This window comes from Solanum verrucosum, unplaced genomic scaffold, assembly GCF_900185275.1.
Source record: "Solanum verrucosum unplaced genomic scaffold, falcon-dt-bn FXZP01000024.1, whole genome shotgun sequence".
Taxonomy (NCBI): domain Eukaryota; kingdom Viridiplantae; phylum Streptophyta; class Magnoliopsida; order Solanales; family Solanaceae; genus Solanum; species Solanum verrucosum.
The window spans coordinates 750,571-777,375 of NW_026020207.1; the positions used below are offsets into that span (position 1 = coordinate 750,571).

The following is a 26,805-nucleotide window of genomic DNA, read 5'->3' on the forward strand; positions in this document are numbered from 1 at the left end:
GTTGTGGTGAAGGGGAAATTCATTTCTTGCATTAAAGCCCATAGGTTGATTTCCAAAGGGTGCTTGTACCATATTGTGAGAGTCAATGATGTGGAGTCTAAAGTCCCTCCTGTTGAGTCTATTCCGGTTGTTAATGAGTTTCTAGATGTCTTCCCAGAAGACCTTCCCGGTGTCCCTCCCGAAAGGGAGATAGATCTTGGTATAGACCTCCTTCCCGATACTCAACCTATTTCTATCCCCCCTTACCGTATGGCCCCGGCAGAGTTGAAAGAGTTGAAAGAGCAATTAAAAGATTTGTTAGAGAAGGGATTTATTAGACCTAGTCATTCTCCCTGGGGTGCTCCGGTTTTGTTTGTGAAGAAGAAAGATGGGTCTCTTAGAATGTGTATTGATTATCGACAACTTAATAGGGTCACCGTCAAGAATAGGTATCCTCTTCCAAGGATTGACGATTTATTTGACCAATTGCATGGGGCTAGTCACTTCTCTAAGATTGATCTTCGGTCAGGGTATCATCAAGTGAAGGTGAGGGAGTGTGATATTCCCAAGACGGCCTTTCGTACTAGGTATGGGCACTATGAGTTTGTGGTGATGTCTTTCGGGTTGACTAATGCTCCGGCTCTCTTTATGGATTTGATGAATAGGGTTTTCAAACCCTACCTTGATTCTTTTGTGGTGGTGTTTATAGATGACATCTTGATCTATTCTCGGGGTGAGGAAGAGCACAAGGGTCACTTGAGGGTGGTACTCCAAAGATTGAGGGAAGAGAAGTTGTACGCTAAATATGAAAAGTGTGAGTTTTGGTTGAAGGAAGTTGCTTTCCTAGGCCATGTGGTGTCGGGGGATGGTATTAAGGTGGATCCTAAGAAGACCGATGTTATTAGGAATTGGCCTAGACCTTTGACCCCGTCGGATATAAGGAGTTTCTTGGGTTTAGCGGGTTATTATAGGAGATTTGTAGAAGGGTTTTCTTCTCTTGCTTCTCCTATGACTAAGTTGACTCAAAAGAAGGCTAAATTTGTGTGGTCGGATGAGTGTGAGGAAAGCTTCCAAACTTTGAAAGAAAGGCTTGTGTCCGCTCCTATTTTGTCACTTCCGGATGGGTTAGAAGGTTTTGTTGTTTATTGTGATGCTTCCCATATTGGTTTGGGTTGTGTGTTGATGCAAAGTGGTAAGGTTATAGCCTATGCTTCTAGGCAACTTAAGGTTCATGAAAAAAATTACCCAACCCATGATCTTGAATTGGCCGCCGTGGTTTTTGCTTTAAAGATTTGGCGTCATTATTTGTATGGGGTGCATGTTGATATCTTCACCGACCATAAGAGTCTCCAATATGTGTTCACACAAAAAGATCTTAACTTGAGACAAAGGAGGTGGTTAGAATTCCTTAAGGATTATGATATGAGTGTTCACTATCATCCGGGGAAAGCTAATGTGGTGGCGGATGCATTGAGTAGAGTGTCCATGGGTAGCTTGGCTCATGTGGAGGAAGGTAGTAAAGAGTTGGCTAAGGAGGTCCATCGGTTGGCCAAATTGGGAGTTAGGTTAGAAGGGGTGGATAGTGGAGGAGTAGTTGTTGTTGATGGTTCAAGATCTTCCTTGGTTGATGAGGTGATAGTCAAGCAAGATCTTGATCCTTCTTTGGTAGAATTAAAGGCTTCGGTGAGTAGTGGTAAGGTGGAGGTTTTCTCCCAAGGGGGAGATGGTGCCCTTAGGTACCAAGGTAGATTATGTGTTCCTTGTGTGGATGGTGTGAGGGAAAGAATCCTTGATGAGGCTCATAATTCTTCTTATTCTATTCATCCGGGGTCAACAAAGATGTATAGAGACTTGAGGGATGTGTATTGGTGGGGCGGTATGAAGAAGGACATTGCAAAATTTGTTTCGGGTTGCCATAGTTGTCAACAAGTCAAGGCTGAACATCAAAGGCCGGGTGGCCTAACTCAAGACATTGAGATACCTACTTGGAAGTGGGAAGAAATCAACATGGATTTTGTAGTGGGCTTACCCAAGGCTAGAAGAGGCTTTGATTCGGTTTGGGTGGTGGTTGATCGGATGACAAAGTCGGCTCATTTCCTACCGGTTAAAACTACTTACGGGGCTGAAGAGTATGCCAAGTTGTACATTCATGAATTGGTAAGGTTGCATGGGATTCCTTTGTCTATCATCTCGGATCGTGGTGCCCAATTCACTTCTCACTTTTGGAAGTCATTCCAAAGGGGTCTTGGTACAAAGGTAAAGCTTAGCACGGCCTTCCACCCTCAAACGGATGGCCAAGCCGAAAGAACAATTCAAACCTTGGAGGATATGCTTAGAGCTTGTGTATTGGAGTTGAAAGGTAGTTGGGATGATCATCTTCCTTTGATTGAATTTGCATACAACAATAGTTATCATTCTAGTATCGGTATGGCTCCTTTTGAGGCACTTTATGGTAGACGGTGTAGGTCACCGGTTGGGTGGTTTGAAGTCGGAGAGGTGGCCTTGTTGGGTCCGGATCTGGTCATGGATGCTCTTGAGAAGGTAAGGATGATTAGGGAGAGGTTGAAAACAGCCCAAAGTCGTCAAAGGTCTTATGCCGATGTGAGGAGACGGGATCTTGAATTCAAAGTGGGTGATTGGGTTTATTTGAAGGTTTCTCCAATGAAAGGTGTGGTTCGTTTTGGTAAGAAGGGGAAATTAAGTCCTAGGTATGTCGGTCCTTATGAGATAATAAAAAGGGTTGGTAAAGTAGCCTATGAGTTGGGGTTGCCCAAGGAGATGGAATTAGTTCATCCGGTATTCCATGTATCGATGTTGAGGAAATGTGTTGGTGATCCTAACGCTATTGTACCTCTTGAGGTTGTGGGTGTTGTAGAAGATAATTTGACGTATGAAGAAGTCCCGGTTCAGATCTTAGATAGACAAGTTAAAAGGTTGAGGAACAAAGAAGTGGCGTCCGTTAAGGTGCTTTGGAGAAATCAACAAGTGGAGAGTGCTACTTGGGAGGCCGAAGCGGACATGCAAAGACGTTATCCTTATCTATTCAACTCCACTCAAGCCTAAGGTATTAAATCAAGTCCTTTGTACTCCATCGAGTCCTACATTTCAGCCTCTGAATCATTAATGTGCATATATGTTTAAATTGATGAGTTATGGATGCTTTACACTAAGTTTTGAAATCTTGAAGTGATGTTTAAATAAAATTTTTGCATTCATGTTGGGGCTGATATGTTCTTACTAAGTCTTGCCTTGTACGTCTCTTCCACATTCGGGGACGAATGTTCCCAAGGGGGAGATATTGAAACGACCCCAAAAAAATGCCCGAAAATGTGCTTCGGAAACACCTATAATTGTAATTTCCATATATCTCAAAATCCGTTTCGTTTTTCGAAAATCCGACTTCATATTCTTGTTTAGGGGGTCAAATTGAGTGGGAAATGGGTCTAACCCAAATTTTAGAGCAACCGTATCAAAATCCAAAATTTCCAAGTGAAGCCTTTTTCGAGGGTCTACTTTGGAGGGTCATATCTCCTAGCACACAAATTATTTGGTGGCCAATAATATATCCATGGAAAGCCCTTTGAGTTAGCTATCTAACGCACTTCGTTTCACCTTATTCGGAGTTCGGACGAAGAAGTTATGCCCATTTTCGTAAAGTCTGTCCGGCAGAAAATCCAAATTCCAGTAGCTGATTTTACTGTTCATCTACTGTTCACCCGCCTGTTTTTTTTTCTAAGTGTTGGACCCTTTTTTTCAAAGGACTTATATTAATTCCTAGATACCATAATCCAATTCCCATCCCAAAAAAAAACATTTCCCTCTCTACAATCCTCCATTTAAGAAGAAGAAGAAGTGGGAGCTAGGGCTTTGGATTCAAGGCTTTCTTCATCAATTTTCGTGGGAGATCATAGCAAAGGTATGGGGGTCTTGATCCTTGTCTAATTTTCCATACAAGGAGCCAAATCCAAAGTTACTTCAAAATATGAAAAATCTAGGTTTTCACTCAATCTCATGGGTTCTTCCATCAAATGGTTTTAAAAGGTTTCTAATGGCACTTTATGGTTATATTGTTGTTGTATTGACGATTTAAGATGAAAATACTCCATGAACCCATGATTTCTCTCTATTCCTAGTTTATGCCTTTATGAAGTGGTTGCTAGATAATGAATGTATATGAATCAAACTTGTTTAAAGGTCTTTAGATTGTTGAAGTATGTCATTACCCATGCTTATTTTATGGTGTATTGTTGGTGTATTGGTATGTGAGGCTTATGGCCTTAAAGGCATAGTATGAGAAATTGGAGTGTTATCATGACATTATATGAATGAGAATCCAATGAAGATAATGTGATCATGTTATGAATGTAAAGGTGTTGTTGTAGGTTGTTCACTGTTTTGGTTGCATAATTACTACCCTAATTTCCATGCTCTTTGATTTCATTACATGCCTTCAAGGTGTTTGACAAAATGTCCAACTATGGAGAATTGATAAATTGATGTTTTAAAGCTTGAGTTATGAGATGTATGGAACTTCAAAGATGTGTTGATGACAAACTAAGCTTGTGTATATGTTCATTCCATACGTGAGATTGCATTAGAGCCTAATGAGAATTTCCTATATAAAGTGTTGCATGACCATGCCCGGTCCGGGGGAAAAGAACCGGACAACCATGTGAGAGGTTTATATCTCACCACCTAGGATGTTTGGGGTGTGACCAACATCAACCATGTGAGAGGTTTATATCTCACCACTAGGATGTTTGGGGTGTGACCAACATCAACCATGTGAGAGGTTTATATCTCACCACCTAGGATGTTTGGGGTGTGACCAACATCAACCATGTGAGAGGTTTATATCTCACCACCTAGGATGCTTGGGGTGTGACCAACATCAACCATGTGAGGGGTTTATACCTTGCCACCAGGGTGTCCGGGTGTGAACGGCATCCCCCATCCTAAGTTGGGGTTATAGATTGGTTGGATCATGCATACACATATGATATCTACTATTAGTATAGATTTACTTAAACATGTTTTGACTTCACTTTGATCATGCATCCTCATATTGTTATTCATAATGCCTATGAAACTATTTCTTGTATTTCGATTGTGTCCTTGTTTATTGTTGTGTTGCACCCCGCATACTTAGTACATTCCAAGTACTAACGCATATTTTGCCTACATGATGTCACCATGTAGGGACCGGAGCTACTCTTGATCCTTCTCTCCATTCACGTGGCTAGTACGACGCTTATCCGAGTTTGTTGGTGAGTCCTCAATAATTCGAGGGCTATGTTATGTCTCTTACTCCTATGTTTTGAGACTTTAGCTTGCAATTGTATTTTAACTATGAGGGGAGCCGGTAATATGTCATGGCCCCCGTCCTATCTATGTATGTAGAGGTGTGAGTTGGACAAGTATTTTGTAAACGAGCTTGACTCTTATTCTATGATGTCATTTTGAAATGGTTTGCCTTAGTCCCTATTTCCCGTTAATTAATGTTGAATGTACTTCCGCGACCGATGAAGTGTGATGACAAGTTTGAGAGGCTTGTTTGGGGTTCCTTCGGGTTCCTCATTCGCCATGTCACGTCTAGGCCCTAGGCTTGGGTCGTGACAGTAAAAGCCTCTATCCGGCTGTGTAAAGCTTGTAATGTAAGGCCTCCGGCTAGCGAGGCTGTTGTAATGTAAAAGCCTGTATCCGGTTATGTAAAGCTTGTAATGTAAAGCCTCCGACTGGCGGGGCTGTTGTAATGTAAAAGCCTGTATCCGGCTATGTAAAGCTTGTAATGTAAAGCCTCCGGCTGGCGGGGCTGTTGTAATGTAAAAGCCTGTATCCAGTTGTGTAAAAATTGTAATGTAAATTTAATTTTCGGCGTGTGATAGTGTTTCTATGTGTGCTTGCCCCCGATCGATAGAGCTTCAGTGACGTCACTACGATGTGGTCTCCGACTGGCGGAGTGTTGCTTTTTTTGCTTATATACAGGCTCTGATTGGCGGAGTTTGATGATGTTTGCTATGTATAACCTCCGGGTGGCGGAGTTTGACAATGTTTGTTATGTACAGCCTCCAAGTGGCAAAGTTTGACGACATTTGCTATGTATAGCCTCCGGTTGGCAGAGTTTAATGATGTTTGCTACAAGCTCCAGTTGATGGAGTTATTTTGACAGAAAATTAAACATCATATTTTCCTACGAGGGGCCTCTTTTCTTTAGTATTTGATCTAGATCTTGAGCGTACCTGCATAGATTTAAACAAAATATATTTTAGTCATAAGGTGCATGTTGAAGTATTTTCGAGAAATGAAGTAGAGAAAGAGTATTTTGGCTCATAATTGTGAGAAATTGAATGGCGTTTCCGGTCATGCCCCGAGACTTGATGTTATTTTCTTGATTCCTGTGTTCCTGCACTCAAAGAAAATTTTAGTTTGGGAGGGGGTGTTGATTTGCATCGACTTATGGACTGAAGCCTCGTCACTAGAATCCTTCAACACCTCGTCAGTACCACACATAGTTTCTTATCCTAGAGACTTGGTAGGTGGATGAGTGGAAAAAAATATTTTTGAAAAGAATTAGCTTGTTTTTCTAGAAAATAAGTATACTACGTATATATATATAGTAATTCTCCAGCGGTTTAGATTATGACATGTTCTGAAGTCCATCGAGCTTTTCATTTTGTTGACTATATCCAACATAAACCTCTTGTAGCTTTTACTCTTCTGATGAAGCTTTCCTAGCTTTTTTGCAGACACTGCGACGATTGATATTCTTCAATATTCTGAGGTTACGCTAACTATGAGGAATGCTTCCTAAGGGTATACAGAGAATTGATCAAACCTGACTCAAGCTGCTTACGTATCCCCAAAATAGGAATCAGATCATAACGTAGTTCGAATACAAGTGGGAGAAATAGAAGTATGTAATGCAATGACCGAGTTTGACTCAAGCTGCCTATGTATCCAAGTGGAATCAGGTCGTAACAGAGTTCGATACAATAGGAAAGTGAAAAATATGACATATAGTGACCGGGCCTGAATCAGGTTGCCTACGTATCCAAGCGGAATCAGGTCAGGACGTAGTTCAAATACAAAAGGAAAGTGAAAAATATGAAATGCAAGAGACCGAATCTGACAAGGATTGCCTATGTATCCCACCGAGGGAATTCAGGTCGAGCGTAGTTCTAAATACATGGAAATGATGATTTGGATTTTCTAAGAGAGACCGGATTCGATATGGGTTGCCTACGTACCCCGCCGTGGAAAGTCAGGTCTAGACGTAGTTCTGTTACATTGAAAAATGCAAAAGTACACAAAATAAGCGCTAATCTTGAGGTCTTCGGATGTAGTATTTCTTGATGGCATTTGAATTAATTGGCTTTGGGCTTACTCTGCCGTCCATTTCTGCTAAGATTACCGCTCCTCTTGAGAGTACTCTATGAATCATGTAGGGTCCTTGACAATTTGGTGCAAATTTCCCTTTGGCTTCTCCTTGGTAAGGAAATATCTTCTTCAATACCAACTGCCCCGATGTGAACCGTCGAGGTTTGACTTTCTTGTTGAACGCTTTGGTCATTTTGTTTTGATAGAGTTGGCCATGACCAACCGCGTCCATCCTCTTTTCATCGATGAGTATCAATTGTTCATGCCTGCTACGTATCCATTATGCATCATCCAGACCAACCTCTTGGATAATCCTTAAAGATGGTATTTCCACCTTAGTAGGTATTACTGCTTCTGAACCATAAACCAACATATAAGGAGTTGCCCCAGTTGATGTTCTGATCGTGGTGCGATAACCAAGTAAAGCATATAGTAGCTTCTCATGCCATTGCTTATGACTGTCCACTATTTTCCTTAGGATCTTATTGATATTCTTATTTGCAGCCTCAACTGCTCCATTCATCTGTGGCCGGTAAACCGTGGAATTTCAATGAGCAATCTTGAACCTTTCACAAGTTTCCTTCTTAAGATCGCTGTTGAGGTTGGCTACATTGTCTGTTATGATTGATTCTGGAATTCCAAACCGACAAACTATGTCGTTGCGAACAAAGTCTGCCAAAACCGTCTTGATTACTGCCTTGTATGTCGAAGCTTCGACCTATTTTGTGAAATAATCGATAGCCACCAGAATGAAACGATGTCCATTTGATGCAGAAGACTTTATGGGTCCGATAACGTCCATGGCCCAAGCAACAAATGGCCAAGGGGAACCCATCACATTTAGCTCATTCGGTGGAACCCGTATAAAATCTCCATGCACTTGACACTGATGACACTTTTGCACATACCTGATGCCATCTCTCTATGGTCATCCAAAAATATCCAGCTCTTAAAATCTTCTTTGCCAAAGTGAACCCATTCATATGAGGTAGTGAACCCATTCATATGAGGTCCACATGTTCTTGCATGTATTTCTTCCAAAAGCCTTGTCAGTTCTGTGGCGTCGACACACCTCAGCAATCCTAAATCCGAAGTTCTCCTATATAGGATTTCTCCATTAAGGAAGAAATGATTGGCTATCCTCCTCAAAGTCCGTTTTTGTTTGCTTGTAGCATTTTCAGGATATTCTTGTGCTTCTATCAATCTTCTGATGTCATAATACCAGGGTTTTCCATCCAGTTCCTCATCTACATGAAAACAATATACATGTTGATCATGTATCTCTATATCGATAGGGTCGATGTTATTCTTGTCTGGATGTTGAATTATCGAGGACAATGTTGTCAAAGCATCGACAAACTCATTTTGAGCTCGAGGGACATGCTTGAACTCAATCCTTGTGAATCTCCTACTTAACAATTTTATGTAATGAAAATAAGGAAGGATCTTGCCATTCTTAGTGGTCCATTCTCCTTGTACTTGATGAACTAACAAGTCGGAATCTCCTATCACCAAGAGTTCTTTGATATTCATGTCTATGGCCATCCTAAGTCCGAGAAAACAAGCTTCATATTCCGTCATGTTATTGGTACAGTAGAACCTAATCTTGGCTAAGATTGGGTAATGCTAACCTGTTTCCAAAATTAAGACTGCTCATATTCCAACTCCAATAAAGTTCGATGCTCCATACAGAGATGTTGAGTTAGACTTTGTGTTAAGGTTGTTGTATCCTGGAGGGGACAAGTCAAGAGGACTACTGCTGGACCGATGAAAAATATTTGTTGCAGTGAGCTTGAATCTCCTTAAAGAAAGCGAGATACCCGCGCCTTAGCCTGAAGAGATTTTTATTTCTTCATTTTATTTTCAATTGTATTCTTATAATTCTGTTATTTTGTAATTTTTCACTAACAAATTTAAGGAGATTCACCAATGGCTACAATTGAAAAAATTGCGGATGTCAAGATGGGAGACCTTAACAAGCCATTTTGGTTCAATGGTAACCATTTCAAAAGATGGAAGGGTAAAGTACTTTTCTACTTAAGTCTTCTCAATGTTTCTTATGTACTAACTGAGAAGAATCCTGATAAAGTAGACATCACCTCTATGAATGATGATGAAACTATTTCTCATCTAGAGAAAGTGGAAAATTACGATGGTGATTCCTATAAGTATCGGTATTATATTCTTAATTGTCTATCTGATAATTTTTATGATTACCATGATAGAACTTACTCTAGTGTAAAGAAAATGTGGAAAGCATTGCAGAGTAAGTATGATATCGAAGAGGCTGGAGTGAAAAAAATATGCGGCTAGTAGATTTTTTTCGTTTCCAAATGGTGGATAACAAGTGTCACAATCCAGACCGTCGTGATTGATATCCACACTAATCCTCCGGTGGGAGAACAAATACAACCCAACTAAGCAGCCTTAACCAAATTACTACACATTTAAAGATACAGAAGCATGTTTAAATGAAAAAGTAAAATGGAGCTCCCATAAACTCCGAAAGTTTAATTAACAAACCATTACCAAAACATTGCAAAAACCACCTCTAGAACTAAAAGTCAATGTACCAAAATTAGAAAGTTCAACAAGTATAAGGAAAAGGGGTACAACCCCTAAACTAAACAAACGAATATCTAAAGTACTAGTCTAAGTCCGAAGAAAATGGACTAAGCTAAAGGAAAACTCTTGGCAGCCTAGAAGAACTAGTTCATCCTTGAATTTAGTCTCGATCAGTGATCTTCTAAATGAGGTATGTCAGTAGCCGCCTAAAGATGTCATGTACTCAACAAAGAAAGAGCAAGTGCATATCACTACACAACCACAATGTACTGGTAGGATCACACAGTTACTCCCATAAACACAATATGCAATGAGTAATCACAATATCATAAGCACACATATACAGAAAACAATTCAATTATCATCTCAGGAACAATGTACAATCTCACATTCTCAATAGCATATACATATGACAACACAATGGTCCTCTCATGGAACCCATCCCCAGTGGCGGACCCAAGATTTTCGTTCAGGGGGTTCAAAAATAAAGTATAAACGTGTAATTAAGCCAACAAAACAAAATTTCAAGAAAGTAGTAGTATATAGTTTTAGTGGCGGACCCTTGAATTTTTTTGGGTTTAAAACCACACTTTTAGCATGTTTTATAAAATAAAATAAAAACTAAAAAAACAGAACTGAAAAAAACAAAAACAAAAAACTGAAACCAAGAAAGAAAAAAGTAAAACGCTAACACATGGATTCGAACCCTCAACGTGAAGCTTAATTTGAAAGGGACCTGCCACTGGGCTATCAGTTTCTCTTTGTCTTTAAAGGGGGTTCAAAATATATATATCCACATAAATACAGAAAATTTACCTTATATATACTGTGGAATTTTTTGCTGAAAGGGTACCCGAACCCCCCAGAACCAACGTGGGTCCGTCCTTTTCCATACCCAAAATGTTAACGTATCGGAACGTGACACCCAATCTAATGCATGTGTCTGTACTTGACACCCGATCCCAATTAGTGTGTCGGAAAGTGACACCCGATCCAATGCATGTGTCGGAACGTGACACCCGATCTAATGCATGTGTCGGAACGTGACACCCGATCTAATACATGTGCCGGAACGTGACACCCGATCCAATCATCACAACCGCAATCACAATCACATCCATAATGTACAATACTCAAATCATATAGTCAAGTACACAAGTTCATGGAATGCATTGTTCCTAGTCATTTTATTAGGTTTGTTTCCACATTTTCTTATTCACATACATGCATGCATACAACATAGCAATCAATCGACATACATCACACAAATAGGAAATCAAACCATCACCTACCTCAAAACTAAGCTTGAATCCTCCTAAGACACTTGAGTCTTCCCTTTCCGGATTCTTTCCGCTTGTTCTTGGTCTACAAACGAATAATTTAATGTAAAGATCAATAATTAAGGTCTAATTTACCCGATTTATAATAAACCCAATAACCCAAGACCAAACCCATGATCCTAAGGTGCAACTAGGGCTTATTTCCATCATCAACTTTAGGCCAAAACCCTTCCCCAACGATAATTACACATAAATTTACGTTCTACGGATCGAAAAATGGATTAGGGAAGTAAAATCCTTACCTTTAGCATCAAAAGTTGTGGAAAACTGTCAAGAAATTGCCTAGGGTCGTCTCCTAACTCTTAAGAACGAAGTTTGCAGAAAAAGCACGGGCCCAATATATGTTACTCTTTTCTATCTCAATTTATGTCATACAATTGAAATTTGAAAAATTAACCAATTTTTTATATGCCTTTTTAAAACATATTCGAGGTTATTAATTTGTTGTGATTTATAGTACTTTTTGCGTCATTTTAAAATAATATATGTTATTCCTGTTCCAATTCACGTGAATAATCATAAATATTTTCAGTTGGTAATTTATTGTAATTATAGAACTTTTGACGTCATTTTCAAATACTATATGATACTTCTTTTATTTCAATTAGTCAACCAAATTTCTTATATGATTTAAAAATATTTTCAGTTGCTAATTATTGTGATTTATATTATCTCTTATGTAATTTTTAATACTATATTTTATTTTATTTTTTCAAATTCATGTGATAATGATAGAATTTCAAGAATCAACTAAATCTTTTTAGAAAATTTAATTTTTTTAATACAATATAATAAATGAAGTAATTAAATTTCAGAAAGTTAATTTGCCACAAAAGAAATAAAGTGAAAAAAATTAAAAAAGAAGCTGTGAGGAACAAATAAAGAAAAGGAAATGAGAATTGTTAAAGTGGGGTCCACATATTAATAGGCAATTGGATAATGAAAAGAAAAATTGAAAAAACGTAAAATTAGACATAAACAAGGGCCCACATTTTTCAGCTTGAGGTAAAGTCAAAGGAAAATATGGGCGGACTTTTATGTCCAATAAATGAGGAAGTACAATTGTAAAGCAGTGAAGTATAATCTTGTTTCTGCATAATACTGAGGAAATTCTCAAATTAGCCTTGGCTAGGGAAGCAGACATGTCGTCCAACAACTATTTCCCTTGCCGCTTATATATATATACTAGATATGTATGGCTCGTGCTATCACGGGCCCAACGCTTAGTATTATTAGGATTTAGGGGCATAATATTGCAGAGTATAAATGATCAAATTCCATAGAAACACCATTACATATTATTTGTTGTGTATTAAATAAAAATACATTTCAATAAATAACAATATTACTATCTTGAATATAATATAGCTGCCAAATATGTTATCTGGTCCACCGGGTTTCCTGCGAGGTGATCTGCTAGGGCTTGTCCTTTGATGGCTTTTTGTGTCACATACACGATATCAAACTCGCTCAACAAAATTTGCCACTTTGCTAGATTACCTGTAGGCATTGGTTTCTGAAAGATGTACTTGAGTGGATCCATTCTTGAGATCAAGTACGTGGTGTATGCATACATGTAATGCCTGAACTTTTGTGCAATCCAAGTCAAAGCGCAACATGTCTGTTCTAACAAGGTGTATCTTGCCTTGTATGGTGTGAACTTCTTGCTCAGATAGTAAATGAGTTGCTCTTTTCTACCTGTCTCATCATGCTGCCCCAATACATATCCAAATGCATTATCCATGATAGATAGATACAATAACAAAGGCTTTCCCGACTCTGGTGGGACTAATACTGGTGGGTTGGACAAGTGTTCTTTGATTCTATCAAAAGCCTTTCGGCATTCTTCTGTCCATTTTGTGGCAGCATCCTTCTTCAGTAACTTGAATATGGGTTCGCAGATCACTGTGTATTGAGCTATGAACCGACTGATGTAATTCAGTCTTCCTAAGAAACTCATCACATCTTTCCTGGTCTTGGGCGGAGGTAGCTCTTGGATTGCCTTTATCTTTGATTGATCCAACTCAATGCCTTTTCTGCTAATAATGAATCCCAATGGTTTTCCTGCAGGTACTCCAAATGCACACTTTGCTGGATTCAATTTCAGATTATACTTGCGCAACCTTTCAAAGAACTTTCGTAAGTCATCCAGGTGGTCTGAACTTCTCCTGGATTTGATAACCACATCATCCACGTACACTTCAATTTCCTTGTGGAGCATATCATGGAAAAGGGTAGTCATGGCCCTCATGTAGGTTGCACCGGTATTTTTGAGACCAAATGACATTACTCTGTAGCAATACACTCCCCATGGAGTGATAAACACTGTCTTTTCTGCATCATCTTCATCCATCAGGATTTGGTGATATCCTGCAAAGCAATCGACAAATGATTGCAACTCATGTTTTGCACAATTATAGATGAGTATATGAATATTTGGAAGAGGGAAATCATCCTTAGGACTGGACCTATTGAGATCTCGATAGTCCACACATATTCTGATCTTTCCATCTTTTTTTGGCACAAGCACAATATTGGCTAACCATGTGGGGTAATTTGTAACCCTCACAATGTTCGCCTTAATTTGCTTAGTTACCTCCTCCTTGATCCTTAAACTCAAATCTAGCTTAAATTTTCTTGTCTTTTGCTTAACAGGTAGACAAATGGGATCAGTCGGTAATTTTTTCGAGACAATATTGGTGCTTAATCGTGGCATGTCATCATAAGACCAAGTAAATACGTCAACATACTGCGTAAGTAATTCTATTAACCCTTGCTTTCTTTCAGCCTCCAAATGTATGCTGACTCATGTCTCCTTCACGATTTCCTCATCTCCTAAGTTGACAACCTCTGTTTCATCCATATTGGGTTTCTTCTGACTTTCAACCTGCTCAATCTGGTGTGGTAGGTTTCTAGGCATCCTGCTTTCATCACTCTTCGTGATCTTGTTCATCATTTTCACCTTTCTCAGTAGATTCGTTACATGTCATAACCGTTGAACAAGGATTTTTATTTATATGAGTGCTGAAAAGTTCAAAAGGTAAGTAAAGATAAATATATATTTAAAATAACGAGAATTTTTTAAAGAAAATAAAGACTTTTTATTTCAAAGCATTCTAGCTTTTTAGAAGAGGCAAGCAACAAAAGATTAGGCATGATTCAAGCCTCAATTTGATCATGCGAATTTTAAAATTAAGACTACTGTTCCACACTACCAGGACTCTGGTTGAAATACGGATGGGCTGGTGGTCCAATTCTGTAAGATTTCTCCAGGTTCGGCATCATGAATGGTCAACCTGTTGAGATTTATCCCTTCCTCTTCTCCAGCCATGGCCACGAACAAATTGCCTATTCCTTCTGTTATGTCATCAACACCAGCTTGATCAGGAATCAAAGCTTGTTCTGGTACGAAGATTGTATCACTTTCCTCCCGGTGGAATCTTCCCAAGGCAGGCTCGTATTCGAGTTCGTTGGTGCCTCTCTGATGCTTCAGTTGGATTGGCTCGACTATACCGTTGGACTTGGGTCCAAGTCCACTCTTTGGTTGATACCCATACTTCAACATTTCTGACGCAACCATTTTTGTTATACTTGACAATTTGGTATCTCCGGGCTTTGCTTCCTCATTGACCCTTATAGCTTGCATGATTTCCAAAGTGTGAAAAGTGGCTCCGTCTAACTCGTCAGTTACTGGGATAGAATTAACAGAATGAATGGGGTGACTGAGCTCCCCGTGGATGGTAACTTCTGTGCGACCCCACTCAAACTTTACACATTGATGAAGAGTGGAAGGAACCGCTCTTGCCATGTGAACCCATAGTCTTCCCAACAATAGGTTGTAGTTGGACGATACATCCATCACTTGAAATAGAATGGGGAATTCAGTCGGCCCTACATGCAATGTGAGATAGATTTCTCCGATGACATTTCTTTGCGCTCCATCAAAGGCTCTAACTTTCACACGACTTTCCCTTATCTCTCCCATATTAACACCTAAATCCCTCAGAGTGGTGACAGGACAAATGTTGCATCCAGAGCCACCATCAATTAAAACTTGAGTCACAATCTTATCACAATATTTGATTGCGATGTGAAGTGCTTTGTTGTGCCCGGTCCCTTCCGTAGGCAACTCATTCTCATGGAAAGAACTCTTGTTAGCTTCCACTATTCTTCCAATCGTTGAAGCTAAGGTTACACTTGTGGTCTTTTTTGGAATGTTCACTCTGTTTAACACCTCCATTAAAGCATTCGTATGAGCTTCAGAACTCATAAGAAGAGACCAAGAACTCTTTGATTTAGGTCCTCTGGGGCATAACACCTCCCCGACCTAGTCATCCCTTAAGCCACGGCAGTGTCGATCATCTTGCCCTTGGCGCCTGCTCGATAGTCCCAAAGGACAACTTTGGTATCATACTCAGGCTTTCTAGCAATTAGAGTGGTCACTACAACTCTTGGGAGATATGTTTGGACAACCAGATGTTCCCTTAGTTGAACAGTGATAACATGCTGCGCCGGAGATGGCATGGCATCTACTTCACCTATGTTTGGATAGTTGGGGGCTCCATATTCGTCATCCAAAGTAACCATGTTGACTTACCGATTCTCATGGTTTGGCAAGGGATTGTTGTTCACATTGGAAGGTGCTGGAGTGCATTTGATTACTCCTCTCCTGATCAAAGACTCGATCTGGTTCTTCAAACCATAACAATCTTCTGTGTCGTGTTTCTGGACTCCCGAGTGGTAAGCACATCACTTGTTCCCATAAAAATTATGAGGGATTAGATTAGGAAGTTTTCCTTCAACTGGTTGCAACACTCCCGCTGTCTTCAACCTCTCAAACAATTGGGCGTAGGTTCGGCAATCGGTGTATAAGTGCAAGAATTTCTAGCTTCAAGATTTGGACGTGGTCTTGGTGCATATGCTGGTCTATTTTAGTGTATTGGTGCTTGGACAAGGACATATGGTCTTGGAGGATTTTGGTATGCTGGTGCTTGGGGTGGATTATAGTGTGGTTGAGTATTATATACTGGGACGTATGAAGTATGTGCAGTGATTTGGGGATTATTGGGGTATCGGTGGGATGGTCCTCCTGGTTGGTAAGTGACAGTTGAAACATCCTCCCTTTTCTTATTGATGCCGCCAATGAAACCCGATTGTATAGCCCTACTTGCAGCTTGCAATGCGACCATAGACTGGATATTCCCAGATTTAACACCCTTCTTTATAAAGTCTCCAATCTTGACCAATTCTGCAAACTTCTGACCCATCATTGACATCATCTTGTCAAAGTAGATACCTTCTTGAGCTAAAATAAAGTACTTTGAGAGCTCACTCTCATCTAGTGGTGGTTGCACCCTCATGGCCTCAGTTCTCCAACGTCGTGCATATTCCTGGAAATTCTTAGATGGCTTCTTCTGTATATTGGCCAATGAGAATCTGTCAGCAGTAATTTCAGTATTGAATCTAAAACGAGTCATGAAGTCCTCGGCCATTTCCTGCCAGTCACGCCATTTGCGAGGGTCTTGGCGGGTATACCAGGTTAATGCTTCTCCCGACAGACTCCGAATGAACAACTTCATCCTCAACTTCTCATTTCTCTCTACACCGACTAACTTGTCACAGTATGCCCTTAAATGTGTGTAAGGGTCACCCTTTCCATCGAACATGTCAAACTTCGGTGGTTTGTACCCTACTGGCATGTCAATGTCTGGATGGATGCACAAGTCATCATAATCCAGACTTTCTGTCCCTCTAGTGACTTGTAAGCTTTTCAATGCCTTTCTCAGACCTTGAAGTTGGGCATTTATCGATGCATCTTCTTTCAACCGGGCATCTATCTCTATTTTTTCATATTGATCGACCTCGTATGGGACATAAATCAAAGATGGCATAGTGAAGGTAGGAGCTCCAGCGGCATATACAGGTGGAACATGTGTCTCATAGGGAGCGGCGACATGTGCCCCAAGTATCTGTTGCATTGTAGGAATGGTAGGGTCGCGATTAGAAAGGTCAGGAATGATCTTAATTGTGTTTGGAGAAGCTGGTGGAACTTGACCGTGAGTAGGAGCACGTTGAGTTAGTTTCAGCTGATTTGGTAAGTCGGCAGAAGGCAACTTGACCGTGAGTAGGAGCGCGTTGAGTTAGTTTCAGCTGATTTGGTAAGTCGGCAGAAGGCAAGTCAGCCTTTGGGAAGTAGATAGGTGTCTTGAAAATAGGGAAAGTGGTCGCCGATAGTTTGGTCAAGTCTCGCACTTGACACAATTCTTCCCTAAAGATCTCGAGTTCTTGTTCCATGTGAGCCATTTTCTCCTCGTTTTGAATGTCAGCTATATCTCGAGAACTTTCGAGATTCTCAATAGGAACTATTATGCTTGTGACAGCGTTGAACTCGTCTTTATTAGTCATTTTCCCCTTTGATTGAAGGTTGTATCGTGAGTTAGTCAGTTTGTAAGTCGACACAAATCAACGTACTTTTGGAGATAAATAAAGAAAAGAAAACAAAGAGAAAGGGAAAGGGAAACTATGTTAGTTTGGGAAATATTGAAAGTTGTAACAAATAAGTAAATGTAACACATATATACGCCAAATCGACGACATTCAAAACGCGTCCTAATATAGAACCTATTTTTGCCTAAGGTAGGCCTACGTTGCAATTAGCTTGATAATAGATGATCCATTTAAACATATTTTAGATTTAAAGCAAACAAAACTTCATTGATTAAGTAGTCTGGCTATTACAATGAAGTAGGCGATAAGAAGCCGAAAAAATGAAAGTACAGGGGTGGGCATAAGACATACAAGAGGGATAGGTCATACGACACTTTAAAGAGCTTATGAGGGAATTCAAAGAAGAAAGATGATCTACGGCCAAGTTGGAGCATCATTATCATCATTGTCCCCCAAATAATAGTAAGGCCCCGGCAGATACTCTGAGGATTCGTCGATTTTCCATTCCCAGTTGTTTGAATCTTTCCTTTCATCAAACCCTATGGAACCATATTCCGAGTGAGTGTCTTCTACTGTTGGAACAAATTCATCCTCTATATGCATCACTCCTCCATCTCTAGGGTCATACAAATTAAGGTCATGCTTTAAGTATTCTTCTGGATCCTCTTCTGGGTCTTCCTCCATCTCTTCATTTGGTTCATCGTCAACTGCCTGTATGAGATGATCGATAGACCATGTGGTCACCTGCTGATACATGGTTGTATTGATGTGCATGAGGTTCAATAGCTCCGTGCCAATTTGATTTGACCTTTGAGTGTCTGTGAACCCCAAGATTCCCTCATAGCTAGGCCTAGTGAGAATTCCTCACATCATAAACCAAGTATAATATTCAGGCGTGCACCATGATTCAACCCCCATGTCTGAGTCAAGAATACCGCACCATCCTTGTACCAAAGCAGCGATCCTTTCGATCGGGATTCTTCCTTCATAATTGACCTCTATCAATGTCATATTTGACCATAGAGGAACGCCTTGGGTAATCCCAAACTGCTGAAGGACTTAGAGGTGCGTAGGGCTGGAAGCCTTCCAACCCAATCAACTCAATGAAATAGGCATGATTAGTTCTCAACAAAGCTCGGTCGTGGACCCATGGTAGTCACCATTGAATATGGTTCTCTGTGAGGTAGGTTAGGAAAAGACGTCAACCTTCTTTATTATTTGGGGCATCCCACATGTTCAATCTTATCACATGGCTCCTTATCTTGTTGGGTGAGGCTGCTTTAGTGCCATTCTCTGCTCGTCTTTGATAGAAGTGATCCAACGCCCAAATCTGCAACAACAGGTTACTTCTCTTAAAGTGATCAGATCCTCTAGAGCCGATGGATAATGATCGAAATATTTCTGCCAAGATCATAGGTACCATAGTTACTCTAACAGGTCCTCTAAACATGAAGATGACCATAGGCAGTAAGTTGATGTCGACACAACCCTTTTTCTTTGGGAAGATCATCATACCTAAAAAGGTCGTCACGAAGACAACAGCCCTGAGTCTCTCCCAATCAACCCTGGAGATAAAGAATTCTTGATGGAACCTATCATAGCTATCTCGACGACCGAACCTTTTACACAGATAATCCAACCTGATCCATCCCTTGTCAACTTTTCGCAAACATCGGCCTACCCTCAAACCCAAAGACTGGAGAAAATCGATTACTGATGTAGTGCGCGGGGCCAAATGTGCTCTGCCAGTCAATGGTAAGTCAGTAATTTGACTTATCTCTTCCAGTGTTGGCATTATTTCAAAATCTGTGAACTGGAAAGTCACTGTTGTTGGTTTCCAAAATTCAATCATTAGAATAATGAGTGACCTATTTGCCTCCATATTCAGCAGACCAATTAACGACCCCAAGTGTGGCATAATCTCATTTATGTTGGTCACTCAGATGTTTCCCCACCACTCTTTCAAAGTTCGGGGGACCTCAGTCATCATTCTGATATCATGAAGGTTTTGGTTGATTTGCATCTGAAAGAAAGAGTAAAGGGTATGATGAGTTTATTTTCTCCAAATCCGTTAAGTGTTTAAGTTAGGATAATTTATATCAATCACACACAGTTTATTGTCGTCGAGTTTTAAAGAAGAAACTCATTGACATTTAGGTGGTTTTCTAAATGCAATGACAATATCGTATACTGTCTTACCTAAGGCTATGCAACATGACCTATTTTAAAGAGTAAGATTTTTTTCTAGATGATTGAGAGTGGAACTGAGTAATTGTGAGAAGGTGTACTATCTTAATTGCATCAACTCTGAAACTAAGGAATCCAAAGAGAGTTTCAAAGGAATGCAGGAACACCCCTCGCATGTACAGTGTGTGTGTATGGCCAAAGACTCGATAGAAAGTGCAAATGACAGTGTAGAGAAAGTAGTAACAAATATTGTTTTAAAACAAATAAGGAACACAAGTTTGGATTTCATTTGCGACCTTTCAATCAAAATAATATATCAATTCGAAAAAACAAACAAGCAAAAAATAAACAAGTAATCACAAGTATTATTCCTAAATTAAGTTTTCTAAGGTTAAATCTAAGTAAGATTCCCCAGCAGAGTCGCCAAACTGCTTCACCCCTATTTCGAACTCGCCAAAACGGTTCACAACATAATATGACTGACACTCTGATTTTGAAAAAAATGTTTTTTATTTTAGAGTTGTCACCTAAATTTGAAGGAAAATATTAGGAAACCATTTAAATATGTAAATGTAAATCCTGTTTTAATTTGTGAAATCAGTGAGATTCTGAGTAAGGTTTTGGTTACTCGAGAAAAAAGTGTTAAGCATCCCTAAGAACTTATCCGAAGATAGTCCTTAAACTCAATTTACGAAAATATAATTAGGAAAACTTATTTATTTATTTGCTTTAAAATCAATGGTAAGTAAATTTTATTAGTTTTTCAAAAAAAAAAGGAGTAAAATACAAGATACGATATATATATGTCTATTAGATAAAGTGGTAGTAGTATGTTTATTAAACGGTAAGAAAAATAAATAAATAACTAAATGCGCTAAAAGTGTATGACAATTTTGAGTTAAAAAAATATAGATGCGTCTTATATAAATGTATCCAAAAATAAATGTTGAGTTTAAAGGATATGAAAACTTGTCGTTTTATAGAATTAAGACGTGAAAGAGAAAATAAAATAAAAATGAGAGAGTAGTCAGACGCAAATATATACTAAAGTAATATGTATATTTAAGCATAAGGATTTATAAATTATATAAAAAAAAATTAACATTTGTAAAAGTGATAATAGATATGAGAAAAATAATATGAAAGTATAACAAAATAATAAGTTACGCATTGAGAAAAACTAAGAAATATAAAATTTGTACCTTTCTGCATATAACATATATATGTATATACCTTGTATTTTTGAACCTGTTGGCATATCTAAAATCTTGAAATAACATGTTAGAAAGTTTAAATGTTTTAGAAATATTTGATTTTTTTTTTAAAAAAAAAAAGTAAGAATAGCCAATATACTTTGTAAAGGGGTGATGTAAATAATATAAAATAAGCCTAATTATTGGGATTTATTCTATAGCTACATTTATTTTGTTAAACATTTAAGCCTACTTCCCTGCTTGTTTTCTTAAAAAAAATGTATATCTAAAGATAAATATCTTAGTCTTAAATAAATTTCTAAATGTAATTATTCTAGCCTTTAAACTAGTTTCAAAATATTTGAAGGTCCTAAGCGATGAGCTGGTCTAAATAAATATTATTTTAACATTTATGTAACTCTAAATTCATTTGGAAGTCCCAACTCATGAGTTTTATTTTTCTTACTTAATGACCTAAATGAAAATTACCTCACCCTTTTGAAACTTCATTTGAAAAATCTTTTATAATTATAAGCCCTCTTTTCAACTTAAAAAGCCTGAAAGAATGTTATAAGTGAAAATGCTAACCTATTTTTAAGAAAATATCTTTTGTATCATTTGTTCTAACAGTGTCTCCGGTAAATTCATAAACAAATAATATTAGTTCACGTAAAATAAGATTCAAAATAAAAGACAAACAATATACCAAAACTTGTAAGTAAAGGTTAGCCAACATATCAAAACAACATAAATAGGACGACGAAAGAAAGGCTAAGAAAACATTGAACTCTTAATTTGCAAGACTCCAAGCGTTGCGATGCTCCTAATTGTTGTTGGCCTAATATTTTAGGCTAGTAACGAGTTCCAAAGTAGAAACTCCTGCCCTCCAGTTGTACATGAAACATAAAAAATAGGGAGATAAAGATTAGGGATTTTGTGCTAAAGTGATAATAGAATATGTTATGAGTAAAGAAAACTAATTTAACTAGGAATCTTCCAATACAAAAGTTGCCGTGACCCCAACATAAATTAGCAAACTTGATATGTATATCAACAACACATGGAGGGGAACATAGTTTAATTAAACTATTTGGGCATTTACCTAAAACGAACCATCCTAACAAATGAAAAAATGGACGAATATGAATCAATTGGTGATGTCATTATGTGCTAATAAAACATTAGTTATAAATATGCTAAAGAAAAATATACAGCTCCCGAGTAAACTCACATGAACGAAATAACATCACTCACAATTAGTTTGCGAAACTTTTCTCAATGAAATTTGGAAGTATTTACTTATAAAAAAATAATAATTAACCAAAGCCAAATGGGAGGGAGGAAAACAAGGCATTCATGTCCAGTTCTTGTTGACAACAAATCATTAAAAGGAACTCACATAGCAAGGAAATTGATGCACACTAGCAATCATCTAAAATAAAATATAGTGCAAACTATTAACATGGCAGCTTCAAAGTCAGAATTAGAAAATAAGAAAGATCGAAACTATGTTATAATAAGTGGGGAAAGAAAATTTTACACTATCCAAGGTTCACATTACTAATTCACACAAGAAATTAGTTTACTGTAAACTAAGGAAGTAAGACATCATATGAACTTGAGAGACATATTGATAAACAATATAATTTGATCACCATTCTGTGACAAAATCTTTAAGAAAAGTTATTATTTATTTATTTTAATTTTTAGGACGGACATGACTAATCTTCTTTCAATAATATATGTCGGTAATTCTAACTTGTATTTAACTACAAACACAAAAAAAAATAGAATAACAAGACAAGATTAGCATCCATAAACTTGCTTTTTCAAAGGACCACAAAGAACATTACTAACGCCAAAACAAAATAAATCATACGTATATACTTAACTCTTTCATAAAGGATATCATATTAGAGAGAAAAAGATGCAAAGCAAAATGAAAGAGTTTTTTACCTTGTGTTGACCAGCAAACTAGAGTTTTTACGTCAAAAAATTCCAACTTCCAACCCTTTTGCAGATTCGAGTTTAAAGCTTAAAACGGAAAGATGAAAGAAGAGAGAATTTTTACGAAACCTAATGCTTGAAGTGTGTGTTTATTCCCCTTTTTCCTTCGTTCTTTGATTTTTCATTTTTTTTTCGGGATGTTGTTAGGTCGTTCTTTGGGTGTTTTTTTTTTTGAGATTTTGATGTTGTTCTTGGTTGATTTTCCGGATGATCCTCGAATGAGGACCAAACTCCTCCTTTTATAGTTGGCGGAGGCTTCAATGATGATTCAAATTTGAATCATTGAAAAATCAAATCTTCGAAGAAAATAATGATGGAGGAGAAGGAAATATTATCAACCCCTTTTCAGATTGATTTGAAAGAATGAGTGATGGATTAGGGGTTCCAATCTCACAACCATCGGATTAATGGGATAATGATCCCAAATCTGATGGTCCTGCACGTCTCCACCTTTTCAGTCGTAGCATCGGCGGTGGTGAGGCTTTTGAGGTATGTTTCGGCTTAAAAAAAAGATGATGGAAGGGATGTAAAGTTGACAAGAGGGAAGCTAAGATTGATGGAGGGTAGGGAAATATGTTGAAGACCACCGAAAATTGCCATTTTCCAGTGGTCCGTAGATAGAAACGTCTGGGGAAGAAGGAACTTGGGAAAAGAGAACCATGATTGCCTGGGAAAAGAAAGAAGTTTGAGGCGATGGGGAGTTGTACTATCTTTGAAAAGTCTTGATTTAATTTTGGCCATCCGATCAAGCAATCGTACGGTTACTAAAATAAAGGGTTTTAAAAATAATATATATATATATATATATATATATATATTAATAATATTAAAAGGATGGATTAATGAGAGCCGTTAGATTAGATTGTAGGGACGAGATCGAATCTAAAGAAACACAACCCATGTGCTCGCCTACGTGGCATACAAGAATTGGTTGGTTTAAGGGGACTTGGATTGCCAAAATTGCTCAAATTAAATTTATTTAAATTATAGTCTCTCCTTTATCAAATAGTTTATAATTTATTAAATTTAAAATAATTATTTTGCAAGATTAGCTTGTTTGATAAAATTAGTCACTCTTAAAAATTAAATCAATATAAATTAGTAACTCATTAATTAAATAAGCTTTCTAATTTTAATAAATGTACGAAAAATATCTATTGCGACAAAAGAAATTATATTTGAACACAAATAGATTCAATTCTCAAGAATGACATTTATTTTTAAAATGAGAAAATAAGCAGTAATATATATATATATATATATATAATATTTAATTTTTACATGAAATTGAAATAAATTTATGAGGTAAAAATAAATAATTAGAAATCATTTCGTGTTCCTATAAAAATTTCATAACATATTATTATTATTATTATTAAATGTGGATAGTGTCAGCATTGGGTGTCAACAAACTATAACTCTTGAATTCATAATTCACATTCAAGAGAGAATTAAGAGTAGAGTTCAAGAAAGCTTTTGAGTTCAATTGTGAATCCTTTGAGATCAACTATCGATTTGAACTAAGTTTTGAGGAAGTAATTCAGAGAATGAGATGAGTCGTCTACATGAGTTCCATATAGTTATGTAGACCATTGAGTCGAGTTGTTTCATGACCATAATTTCGCATGAACTTCGTAAGTTGATCATCCTTCATAGAAGTGGTATCTTCAAGTTCTAAGCCTTTAAGTGTTGAGTTTCTAAATTCCTTTTGAGAAGTATCTTTGAGTCCTTGAGTTGAATATTTCATGCTCATAATTCCGCATGGATATTATAAGTCGAACAGTCTTGAGATGAGAAGTATCTTTGAATCATTGAGTTGAGTAGTTCATTCTCATAATTCCGCATGAACTCTGAGTTGAGCATTCTTGAAAATGAGTAGTATCATTGAAGTTCTTGAGTTCCAAGTATTTGAGTTCTATCAATGGTTATTGAAAACTTTGCATTGAGTCGTTCATATCTATAATTCGGCATGAACCATATTTTAAGAAGTCTTTTACAAACGTTTTAACTTTGTTTTAAAACTTAAGTTTTGAGTTCAGTAAAGAGTAAAGGTGAAGTTCTTTTCTTCAAAAAGTATATGGGGACTAAGTATTCCCAAAGAGATTTAAAATGTTTTCACATTAAATAAGAACGGAAATTGATATTTCCAAAGAGCCTTCGGGCTAGTTTTCAGAAAAGAGTAATCGCTTTCTAAATGAAGCAAGAGAAGAAACTTTGATTTCCAAGATAGCCTTTGAGCTAAGTTTTTTAGCAGAAGAAGTATGTTTTTAAACATAAAGAGCTAATATAATATTATATTTTGGGGAGTAGTATTGAGCACCGATATGGGGATGTGAGTTCACATTAACTCAAGTTTCCATAAACCATGTAGCCATGGGTAGAAAATGGTCATACTTTTTGGATAAATCCTTTTCGCATAGACTAGTGGATCCACTTAGTAGTTCAGGTCCTATACCACGACAAGGTATAGGATGGCCCGGGCAGCGTCAGGCTAATAACGTTGTATCATCACTATAGTTCTTAAGTGTTGGTTGTCAGTTAGAGAAACTCCCACAACACTATTTGCACGGTTCCTCAAGGGGTTCTACTTAGTATGAATGGGGGTATGAGACTTCATTTATGCATTGCACAAGTAGACTTTGAGAGGGAGCATGGTATGTCTTTTATGATATTATGATTATGAGTTAACATTATGTTTTAAACAGATTTCCTTTTCTTTATATTGCACTTCTTTTAAACTACTTTATATTGAAATGAGTTCAGTTATGTTGAGTTGAGTTGAGCCAGGTAAGTTCTTCAGTTTCTTTCAGATTATTTCAAGCTTATGTTATGCTTTAGAATTCCCCTTACATGCTCATACATTCCATGTACTGAGCCATTTGGCTTGCATCTTCTCATGATGCAGACACAGGTATTCACGATCATCAACAAGAGCTTCGTTGATACATCCAGATGTTCGAGTTAGCTATGGTGAGCCTCCTTATTTCCGGAGGATTTCATTTACTTTTCAATTTAGTCAGGATGTCATGGGTCTTGTCCCAACTTCCATCTTTATCAGTTATAGGCTTCATAGATAGTCAGTATAGTTGAGAAGTCTGTATTATTCATTTATTTTATTAAATGTTTTCAAGACTTAAGTTACCTATTTTATGGCGAGTTGAATATCTTATTTTTATTCTAAGTTGTTCATTTGAGTTAAAGTTTTGTACAAAGTGGAGTTTATGGAATTTTATTTCAGTTTTTATGCTTTGTATGCTTGAATCAGTTTTTCGCTTGTAGTCAGCTAGGATGAGGGTTCGCTTGGGGATCAACAATGATCTTTGAGTGTCGGTCACGTCCAGGGTGTAGGCTCGGGTCGTGATAAACTTGGTATCATAGCACAAATCTCAAGTATCCTAGGGTGTCTATGAAGCTGTGTCAAGTAGGATATTGTTTATGGTTGTGAGGGCCCCACTTCTATGAATGAGGGACTACAAACATTTAAGAAAAGTTTCCCTTCTTAGAGCTATGTCGTAAAGACTTATTCTAACTCGTGTGTTCTCATATTCCTTTGACTACCCATTATACTGGAAGTGGTTGAAAAGCAGAGTTAGTTCTTTGTCGATGAGTTGTTCTTAGCAAGAGTTTTGAGGAAATCATGAGACTCCAGAGGGGCTTAAGAGAAGTCCAAGAGTAAGTTAAGTATTTAGTTTCAGAGGAATGCACTCATT

The 26,805-nt window shown here is 37.8% G+C and overlaps 1 protein-coding gene across 1 annotated transcript; it reads right to left on the reverse strand.

The window, feature by feature from the left end:
• Positions 1 to 16,192: 16,192 nt before the first annotated feature.
• Positions 16,193 to 17,239, reverse strand: LOC125830143 (uncharacterized). The gene has a single exon (XM_049509344.1). It carries the CDS (start codon positions 17,237 to 17,239, stop codon positions 16,193 to 16,195), a length of 1,047 nt encoding a protein of 348 aa, XP_049365301.1.
• Between the last annotated feature and the right edge of the window lie 9,566 nt (positions 17,240 to 26,805).